Source organism: Xenopus laevis, chromosome 6L (assembly GCF_017654675.1).
Source record: "Xenopus laevis strain J_2021 chromosome 6L, Xenopus_laevis_v10.1, whole genome shotgun sequence".
NCBI classification, from domain to species: domain Eukaryota; kingdom Metazoa; phylum Chordata; class Amphibia; order Anura; family Pipidae; genus Xenopus; species Xenopus laevis.
Window position 1 is genome coordinate 73,828,748 of NC_054381.1, and position 11,337 is coordinate 73,840,084.

At 37.1% G+C, this 11,337-nt stretch overlaps 1 protein-coding gene across 2 annotated transcripts in view; it reads left to right on the forward strand.

Moving 5' to 3' along the window:
* Positions 1–10,463, forward strand: part of znfx1.2.L (zinc finger, NFX1-type containing 1, gene 2 L homeolog) — a 66,040-nt gene extending 55,577 nt beyond the window's left edge. For both annotated transcript variants that reach the window (XM_018267640.2, XM_041566176.1), the window contains exons 16-18: positions 8–118; positions 5,933–6,028; positions 6,991–10,463. In XM_018267640.2, the coding sequence (XP_018123129.1) occupies positions 8–118; positions 5,933–6,028; positions 6,991–9,264 (2,481 nt within the window). In that variant the 3' untranslated portion in view covers positions 9,265–10,463. The remainder of the gene's footprint in view (positions 1–7; positions 119–5,932; positions 6,029–6,990) is intronic.
* Positions 10,464–11,337: the final 874 nt, after the last annotated feature.

The following is an 11,337-nucleotide window of genomic DNA, read 5'->3' on the forward strand; positions in this document are numbered from 1 at the left end:
CCCACAGCTCCGTCCCAGCACAACAGTGTATGATCTGGCAATAACTTTTAATCTGGATGTATCTATGTTTGAGAGACTAGTCAGGATGAACGTCCCATACGTTCGGTTAAATTACCAAGTAAGTAAGACTCTTATAAACTAATGAAGATATTTTTTGCTCTAGCTAAAGTACATAAAATGGCACTTTGTACTGTCATATCCCATTGGTACATATTATAAATAAATTAATATTTTAAGTATAATAATGATGTTATTAATTTGTGTTTGTTTACATGAGCTGCTGTATTTGGTATAAATTCTTATAGACCAACATTTAATGGTATATGTATAAGTAAATTAGTTAATACATTTAATTATATTGTTTGTTTATCCTTTACCAGTAGTGCTTCCTGAAAAAGGACACAAAGGGGTATTCTGGTGTAAACTTAAAAGGGTTATTAATCAAAGGTCGAATTTTGGAGTTTTTTATACCTCGAATGAACTTACAACTCGAATGGTTACTTATTTAAGAAAAAACTTGAATGGAAAAAGCTCGAATTTGGGGTTAACAACCAGAAAATTCAAATAAATCGAGTTTTCCAAGGAAAAAACTCGATTTGCTCGAATTATTCAAAGTTTTCAAAACCCTCAGAAAATAACTCAAACATAATAAAGACTATTAACATCTTCAAATGGTTCAAGGGACCTCTGCCATTGACTTCTACATGACCTCAACAGGTTTTAGATAGTGTATTTTTGGATTCAAGCTATTTCCAGGGTTGAGGTATAAAACATCTCGAAAATTTTAAAAAAAACTAATTTTTTTGACCAAAAAAATGACCTCAAAAACTTGAATTTTCATGGAAAACACAACTCGATCCCTAATAAATCTGCCCCTGTGTTGTGGTTACCTGTTTTTTTAAAACTTTAGCTCAACCTGCCTGTGATAATAAGGGGCAGATTTATCAAAGGTCGAGGTGAATTTTCGAATGAAAAAAATTAGAATTTCAAGCTATTTTTGTGTACTTCGAGTAGGGAATAGTCCAAATTAGTTTAGAATTTGAAAAAAATTTGAATATTGAAATTTATCATTTACTGTCTCTTTAAAAATTCGACTTTGACCATTCGCCATCTAAAACCTACTGTTTTAGCCTATGGGGGACCTCCTAGAACCTATCAATTGGTGGACTTTGAAAAATCGAAGTGTTTTTGGGAAAAACCTTGAATCGAATTTGATCGAATGCGCTATTCCTTTGATTTGAACGATTCAAATTCGGCCAAATACGGACCTTCCCGATCGAAAAATGACCTATTCGACCCAAAAAGAATTCGATTAAATTTCGGTTGGTCTTTTTGGATTCGAATTTCAAAGTTTTTTCATTTCGACCCTTGATAAATATGCCCCTACGTGTGCAGTTGTATTTATCATGCACAGTCCACCAATAATGACTATGTTGTTATCTACTGGTGTTCCCTTTTCTATAAAAAATAATATATCTCTTATAATATCAATACTTTGTACATGATAATATTATGTTTATTATGTCTTACTAATCGGTATATACAGTTGTATTACAGGTATGACATATATTATTCAAGATGCTTGGGACATGAGGGTTTTTCTGTAATTTGGATCACCGTACCTTAGACCAGCTAAAATATATTTTAACATTAAATAAACCCAATAGGATTGTTTGCCATTAATATGGATTTATATAGCTTAGTTAGGATCAAGTTCAATGTATTGTTTTATTATTATAGAGGAAAAAGAAAATAATTAAAAAAATAGAATTATTTGCTCAAAATTAATTCTATGGGAGCTGGCCTTCCATTAATTCTAAGTTTTCTGGATAGCAGGTTTCTGGATAAGGGATCTTTCGCTTGAAGCACACCTTATTTTGACTTTTGGTGCAAACTGCCACACTATTTTCCTGCCCTGTGTGCCACATAAAAAAAAAGATAAAGGGGATTACAATCAAATGAAAAAATTTTAGGGAACCCCTCTCAGCCTGCATAATAATTTACTCCACTTTCAACAAAAAAGATAACAGTGGTTTGTCTTTCATTTCCCAGGAACATCTGAGTACTGGGGTGTTTTCTGTACAAAGATTTTTAGTGAAGCAGTAGTCAGATGTATGAATTGAAATCATATGTGAAAAACTGGCTGTGTAAAAATTTGAATGCATGTAAATGTTCAATACTGATTACTGGCAACACCAAATTGGTTGGATTAGCTAGTTAAGCCTTGAACTTCATATGCAGGTGTGTCCAATCATGAGAAAAAGTATTTAAGGTGGCCAATTGCAAGTTGTGCTTCTCTGAAGAGTGACAGCAGGGGATCCTCAAAGCAACTCTCAAAAGATCTGTGTCAGGATTGCCATGAAAATCGCGATGAAAATCCAAGATGGCGGCACCCGTGTTGAACACGTGGATGCATCGTCGATGCATGATGACGTCATCACTGGTGCAGGGATTTTGTCATAAAATGGTGCCCTGGACACTGAAACCCTGCCCAATTATAGGTTTCTTGTGCTATAGAACCTGGGTGTGTTTTTGCTATTGCTATCCTGATCCTGATTCCTGCTTGAAACTCTTACTTTGAACCTGATCTGCCTGCCTCCTGAAACTTTGCCTGGACTTTGACTATTCTCTAGTTTATCCCCTCGGATACCATGATCTTGGACTCTTGTTCCTGGCTTCCTCCTTGGTCCAGACTACTCCCTTTAGGAGCTGCTAGGCCCCCTGACAATCTGAATACAAAGATTGTTCAGTATCATGGTTTAGGGGAAGGCTACAACAATCAATCTCAGAGGATTAAATTGTCAGTTTCAACTGTAAGGAATGTAATCAGAAAATGGAAGGCCACAGGCACAGTTGCTGTAAAACCTAGGTCTGGAAGGCCAAGTAAAATACAGGTGCGGCATATGCGGAGGATTGTGAGAATGGTTACAGACAACCCAAAGATCACCTCCAAAGACCTGCAAGAACATCTTGCTGCAGATGGTGTATCTGTACATCGTTCTACAATTCAGAACATCTGTATGGCAGGGTGACGAGAAAGAAGCCCTTTCTGTACTCACGCCAGAAACAGAGACGCTTTTTGTACGCAAAAGCTCATTTAGACAAGCCACAGTTTTTTTGAACAAAGTGCTTTTGACTGATGAGACAAAAATTAGTTATATGATCATAACAAAAAGCGTTTTGCACAGCGGGAAAAAAATACTACATTCCAAGAAAAACACCTACTGTCAAATTTTGTGGAGGTTCCATCACGCTGTGGCGCTGTGTGGCTACTTCAGGGACTGGAGCCCTTGTTAAAGTCAAGGGTCGGATGAATTCAACCCAAAATCAACAAATTCTTCAGGATAATGGTCAAGCATCAGCACACAGTTGAAGTTACGCATGGGTTGGATATTCCCACAAGACAATGACCCTAAACACACTTCAATATCTACAAAGGCATTTATTCTGGAATGGCCGTCACAGGCCCTGACTTGAATATCATTGAAAATCTATGGTATGATTTGAAGCAGGCTGTCCATACTGGGAGCCATCAAATTTAACTGAACTGGAGAGCTTTTGTATGGACGAATGGTTAAAAATACTGCCATCTAGAATCCAGACACTCATTAAAGGCTATGGAGGCTTCTAGAGGATATTACATTTGCAAAAGGAGCCTCAACTAAGTATTGATGTAATATCTCTGTTGGGGTGCACACATTTATGCACCTCTCTAATTTTGTGATGCATATTGCATATTTTCTGTTAGTTTAATAAACTTTATGTCACTGCTGAAATACTACTGCTTCCATAAGGCATGTTATATATTAAAAGGAAGTTGCTACTTTGAAAGCCAATAATAAACAAAACTCCAAAGAATTAAGAGGGGTTCCCAAACTTTTGCATATGACTGTATGTAATAAAAGGCACTACATTTGCTCAGGAGCAGTAACCCATAGTGACCAATCAACAGGTAGCATTTACTGGTCACCTGTTTAAAAGCAAACATATCATTGGTTGCTGTGGGTGATTTTAATTACATATAATAACAAGTAATGTTGAAAAAAGGCACAGATCCATCAAGTTCAATCTTTAAAGTCTATAGAATCTGCCTAAATGCTAGTTGATCCAGAGGAAGGCAAAAAAATATTATTATTAACATGTATTTTTAGCGCGCCAACATATTGTACAGCACTGTAAAATAAATGTTTTATACAAAGAAATCACATGAATTACATACTGTACATAGAGCATACAGAGTTACTTTCATAATGACCAGTACCGGTACAAAAGGTGAAAAGACCCTGTGCAAAAGAGCTTACAATCTAAAGGGGAAGGGAATGAAACACTAGAGATGTGTTCAGAGACAGGGCCGGATTCCTCGGGCGGATGCCCCTAGGCTGCACGGTCTGATTGCCCAGGGACGCAGTCCTATAGCCCGTATTCCCCCCATGAACACGTAAGCACCGCTGAACGGGGGGACGCGGCATCCTAATTTTTACCCGCCATAGGCCCCGGCCTTTGTGGCCTTACCACAAATCCGGGCCTGTTCAGAGATGTAGGGTGGGGAAGAGTTATAAAGTGCTTTGAATGTCAGGGTCATTAATTTGAATTTTGTGCTGAAATGTAGTTGAAGCCAGTGCAGGCATTGGCAGAGGCATGGCAGATGAGGAGCGGTTGCCAAGGTGTATAAGCCTGGCAGCAGTGTCCATTATGAACATGAGAGGTGACAGTTTCTGGTGGAGCAGGCCAATTAATAGAGAGTTACAGTAGTCTAGATATAATAAGAGAGTGAATAAAATTTTTGGCGGCATCTACATGAGCCTGACCTGGATCCAATAACCATCTGTTCCGCTCACTGCTGGGCCCTGTCACCCCAAGTGTGTCCTGTGGCAATATAATGTTTCTGTGACTCTCATTGTGCTGCTTACCGATTACTGGGTTGCTTTAGATTGCAAGCCCCTGGGCCCAGTGCACCTCAATAGTACAACAGAGAAGTGCTCTTCCCCGGCTCGAGTTCGCTCCTGGTCACATCTCCCCCGTACTCAACACCTCAACCCCAAACACATGGGAAGCCGTCATGGAATCAAGCAGCCCATTTGAAGCCTCTCCAATTTGCCTCAGAGGGGGAAAAAACTCCTTCCTGACTCCAAGATGGCAATCAGACTAGTCCCTGTATCAACTTGTTCTATGAGCTATCTTCCATAACCCTGTATCCCTCACTTGCTAAAAAGCCACTCAACCCCTTCTTAAAGCTGCCTGCACGACTGATTCAGGGAGAGAATTCCACATCTTTACAGCTCTCACTGTAAAAACCCTATTCTGAATATTTAGACGGAACTTCCTTTCTACTATTTGGAATGGGTGGCCTCATGATGATCATCCTTTAAAAAGGTCCCAACAGGGACCGAAACGTTGGATAATGATGCAACAATAAAAGATTATTTGTTTTACCTAAAAGGGAGTGCTGGTCTGAAAACCATTGATGTATACAAGATTTACTGTGCACCCCTGATTCTATTAAGATTGACCTTGGAGTGCGGATACTCGCCTGGAAGATATATATATATATATATATATATATATATATATATATATATATATATATATATATATATATATATATATATATATATATATATATATATATATATATATAGATATTGATATAGATATAGATATAGATATTATATAGATATATATATTATATAGATATATATACACCTGCTATCCAGAAAGTTCTGAATTACAGAAAGGCTATCTCCCATAGACTCCATTTTATCCAAATAATCAAAATTTTTAAAAATCATTTCTTTTTTCACCGTAATGATAAAATAGTATGGAAAGATCCAATGTCCAGAAACCCCCCTGTTCTGAGCATTCTGGATAATGGGTGCAATACTTGTATATTTATAATCATAGTGAATGTCTTCTAAAAACTTGTGTTTTCCAGCATCGCATGAGGCCAGAAATTGCCACGCTTTTAACACCACATATTTATGATAAGTTGGAGAATCATGAATCTGTGATGAATTTTGAAAAAATCAAGGTAAGTTTAAGATTTCTTGTTCCATTTAAGAACTACATCTCATATGGCACATACAAATAGGTAAAAGTGTATTTTGTATCTATTATTTTAAATAGACAAATGTATAAATTTTGTAGCTATACTAAAGCCGAAAGCTTTACTATATATTATACAATAGCATATGTATCTAATTAATTAATAAGATTAAGTTGTCTCATTTATAAAAAGAGTTGGAAAGAGAGAATTCAATAAAAGGTAATGGCAGACCCCCACTGAATAGCATTTACCACAGCTTGTGTGCATTTAATATAGCAATTTCTGTTATGAACACTACTCTGTTAGTAAAGTGAGCAGTGAGCAGTTATAGTGTGTAACATTACAAGTTGACCAGAGCTAATGTCAAAAATTTTAAGAAATTGGCAACATGGAAGGTTTCTTTTCTATTGAAAAAGCAGTTGTAGCATAGTGAATAGGATGTACTCTGACAATGTAGGGCATGTGTAGCAGTATCCTTGTGCAAGAGTTTGTCCCGCATTTTGGGCGCTAGTCCAGAGGACAATGCAAACACACAATCGTTATGTAAAATAAATGGCTTTATTAAAGCACACACAGTGGAAATTATTAAGCGTGCAGAGGCTGTGCTGTGTTCGAGGAAGTGCCGGCTATACGGCAAGAAACACGTAAGTCAACGACACACCGATTGTGTCTTTGCATCAAATTTTTTGACAGTGTTGGAATTTTTTTCAGTGAATAGAGACAAGGCAGATTCGCTCATCACTAAAAGTGAGTCCTTTAAGTAACACTTACTCAAGGCAGGTTAAAATTTCAGGACTCCCTTTCATTCAAGCACCCTGTACTTTGCATCTTATTGAAAAAAAAAAGAATTATGAAACTACACCACAGAACTGTCAGAAATAAATCTTTAAACATATCCTTATATTTATATGCTTTTTTAAATTTCTTTGTTTACTTTTGTTTACTAGGGAGTTGCTTCAAATTTGTTTTTTATTGACCACAATCACTTTGAAGATCATATCAAAGAAGGAAAAAGCTTCCAGAACTCTCAAGAAGCAGCTTTTGTGAAATGTTTGTGTTCATATTTACTAAATCAGGGTTATAACCCATCGCAAATCACAATTCTTACAACCTATTCTGGACAGCTTCACTGTTTACAAAAACTGATGCCAAAGACAAAATTCCAAGGTGTTCGTGTATGCGTGGTTGACAAATATCAGGGGGAGGAAAATGACATTATAATACTTTCATTAGTAAGAAGCAATTTAAGGGGCAATGTTGGTTTTCTTAAAATACCAAACAGAGTCTGTGTTGCCTTGTCCCGAGCCAAGAAAGGATTGTTTTGTGTAGGAAATATGCAGCTCCTTTCTAATGTTCCTCTGTGGAGCAAAATTAATGATGTCTTAAAAACCAATAGACAGATAGGTAACCAGCTTCCACTATACTGCCAAAACCATCCAGAAAAAGTAACCTATGTCTCTAAAGCAGAAGACTTTAAAGCTGTACCAGAAGGTGGCTGTATGGATCTTTGTGACTTTCATCTACCCTGCGGGCATGCATGTGTACTGAAATGTCATCCTTATGATTCAGAGCATAAAAACTATGTCTGTAATAAGCCTTGCCCTAAAGTTATATGTGAAAATGGACATAAGTGCAACAATAAGTGTAGTCAGCCCTGTGGAAAATGCAAACAACTAGTGCCAAAGAAACTTGAGAGATGTGGGCACATTCAAGATGTACCATGTTCACAATCTGCTGATAGATATGATTGTAAAAGCCAGTGTCCTCATATTTTGCAATGTGGTCATAAATGTGTTCGATGTTGCAGTCAGACCTGTACAGTTAACTGTCCTGCAAAGGTAACTGTTACACTGAAATGTGGCCATACAAATAAAATCCTATGTCATTTAAAGTCTGAAGCTGAGGAAAAAGGGATGAAATTAAGATGTAGTGTAAAATGTGAAGAAAAGCTGTCATGTGGGCATCTGTGTCCAGGCAGCTGCAGCAGTTGTTTGGAACAAGGTTTCCACCTCCCTTGCAACAATTCATGTGACATTATTCTGTTGTGTTCTCACCGCTGTGAAGAAAAGTGCACAGCTAGCTGCTTCTGTATTCGTGCTTGTGAAAAGAAATGTTTCCATGGGAAATGCACTTCTAAGTGTAGTGATCCATGTACTCCTTGCACAATGCCATGTGGATGGCGTTGTGCTCATCAAAAGTGCACAAAACTTTGCTGGGAGCCTTGTGATAGGAGGCCATGCAATGAACCCTGCAGTAAATTACTGAAATGTAAGCACCCCTGCATTGGCCTATGTGGAGAGCCATGCCCTCAAAAATGCAGAGTATGCGATGCCGAAGAGGTTACAGAATTATTCTTTGGCAAAGAAGATGAGCCAGATGCCCGCTTTGTCAAATTGATGGACTGCCATCATTTTTTCGAGGTAACAAAATTCTCTGAGTGGATGAATCTCACAGAACAAGACCAAGAAATCAAATTGAAATCTTGTCCCAAATGCTCAAGAACAATCAGGCAAAGCTTGAGGTTTGGTAACTTAATAAAACAAACTTTATCTGATATTGAAACAGTGAAGGAGAAAATAGCTAGCAAATGGCTTAATTATTTAGAGATGTTCCTTAGTGAAAAAGATGATATGTTAAAGCACTTTCCAGTGGCTAGCCAGGTCATGCAACAGATGCAAGAAGGACAAATTTCCCTTTCATCACTAATGCTTTTAAATGAGAAAATCCAATTCTGGCTGAAGCTTGGTGCAATCAAAAACAAACTACAAGAGGTGCCTCAGCTACAATCTATTGTAGATGAGTCCATTCCTGCTCTTTCTGAAAAAAACATGAATTCTACCAAAAAATTTGATATCTTTCAAAATGAATATGAGTTATACAGTTTGGCTCTTCATGTAGAGTCATTTTTACTATACAGCAAAGTACCGCAAAAGTGCATTCAAACTATTCAAGACCTTTCCAAACAAATAAACAAAACCTTATCTATGGATGAATTAAAGACTCAAATAAAACAAATTCCAGTAAAGTTGCATCTAATCAACCAAATAGAGGCCCAAAAAACTGCTCTCAACACAGAACTTTTGAGACAAGGGAAATGGTACAAATGCTGTGCTGGACACATTTATACAAACATAAAACCTAAAATGAGTAAAATAACCTGTCCCCAATGCAGTGACTGCAATGATAGCAGTGACTATGACAGTGATAAAAGTGATGATTAGATAATTGTAAAAAACATGCAGCGCTATACCTTATGGGAGTTTTATTAATTATAAATATAATTATATAAATGAATTGTGGTAAAATAGGATAATTAATTTAATTAATTTGATTAAAAGGGATATAAACCCCAAAAAAGAATTATGTGACTTACTCATAATGGTCTTCTGAGCACTTAGTAATTTGCACAATTTGCGTTTAAATATTTTTAGCTACTGAGATATTAGCAGCTCCAGACAGATTTAGGCTGCTAATATCAGTTATCAGAGATAAAATGGAGCTTAGTAGCAAACAGTAACTCGATCCTAGTGTAAAAACTATATTGCTGCCAATGGAGCTGACATACTCAACAAAAGATATTGAGAAATGTTACTGTAACCCAACTTATTTATCTCTATACCAGGTAATGCTGAATGAAATTGAAACAAATGGCTCTATTTTAGTACAGAAAATAGCACAGATAAATGTTCACAGTAATGTTGTATAATTGTATGTTCTGTATTCCTGACCAATCTCCCTCCCTAACCTATTCCACTAATTCCGTGTGTATCTATACAACTGTAAAAATTAACAATAAGTTGACATTATAATCAACAAATTCTGACTGTAGTTTTCTAGCAATTCCTTTTACATGTGGCTTATCTGCATATGGATCTACCCTGGTGCGACTGGCTTTATCTCATTTCCATGATTCATATGATTCCCCGACTGTATGTTGGATGCCTAATTAATACCTTTTTAAATTTATATTATTATATTAATATAAATTGTACAGGTATGGGATCCGTTACCTGGAAACCCGTTTTAAGTCACAGTTGGCCACGGTGACATCTAAATCCTCTTTTTACTGAACACTTCATCCTCTGTGAAGGTTTTCCAGTGCAATATAATCTTTGGCATAAATAATAATGTGATTAGTAATGGAAGAATAGATCAATTACCTACAGTGCACCATTGCAGATTGAAGTAAGTGTAATATTAAAATAATCCTATCACAAAATAAAAACCTTCAACACGTCTTTTACATTCAAAAATGTTGGTGTATGTGTTTTACTTACTGTAGATATGATACTTTGTAATAACAATGTAATGTACTGTTCAAATTGGCAACTTTAATATGCATGTGCAAAACTATAATATTATTTATGATGTTGTATGTTGTTCATTTCTTGTATTAAAATACAACCTAATGCTTTCCTGATTATACTGGATTACCATTTTTTTGTTTAAATATTAAATACATTTGTCTTTTCTAATTTGAAGGCCAATTGCAATCACATGCTTCTTCCTGTGGGCATCACCATTTGAAAACATTGTAGCAGTATCAGATGTCTTTCTTCAAAAATGTGTGGTAGAAGCCGAAAAGAGAAAACACCACAATGATTTAGTTTTATTGCCCTCTGAGATGCTAGCATCTTTTTCAGCCTATCACCCAGTAAAAAGTAAAAAACGCCAGCGTTTTTTTGGACTTAGAAAAAATTTAAACTATTTTTAGAGAAACTCCTATCTACGCTATTGCACTTCGCCTGGTCTGAGCTGGCGAAGTAAAGTCTGTCGCAAGAGGTAACGTTCAGTAAAATCCACAACTTAATGAATTAGCGTAGTTACTAGGGATGTAACGAACCGCCGTTTTGGTGTTCGCGAACGCCGTTCGCGAACACCGGCAAAAAATGCGAACGGTTCGCGAACCGTTCGCGAGCTTCGAACACCCGCAAAATCGTTGGATTCGAACGTTCGAAGGATTTTTCGTTCGATTCGAACGTTTGAAGGATTTTCATCGTTCGATCGAAGGATTTTCATTCGAATCGAACGGTCGAGGGATTTTAATCGTTCGAACGAATGGAAATCGTTCGAACGAATGGAAATCGTTCGATTTTAGCGGTCGAATGGTCGCGAACTCAAATTGCGAACGTTCCCAAACGTTCGCGAACATTAGGCGGACGCGAACGGTCGAAGTTCGCGCGAACAAGTTCGCAGGCGAACTGTTCGCTACATCCCTAGTAGTTACGTCCCTTCGACAGAGTGCAACTTCTCCTGGTGTAAGGGTGCGAAGAACCGCGAGAGTCTGTCTACTT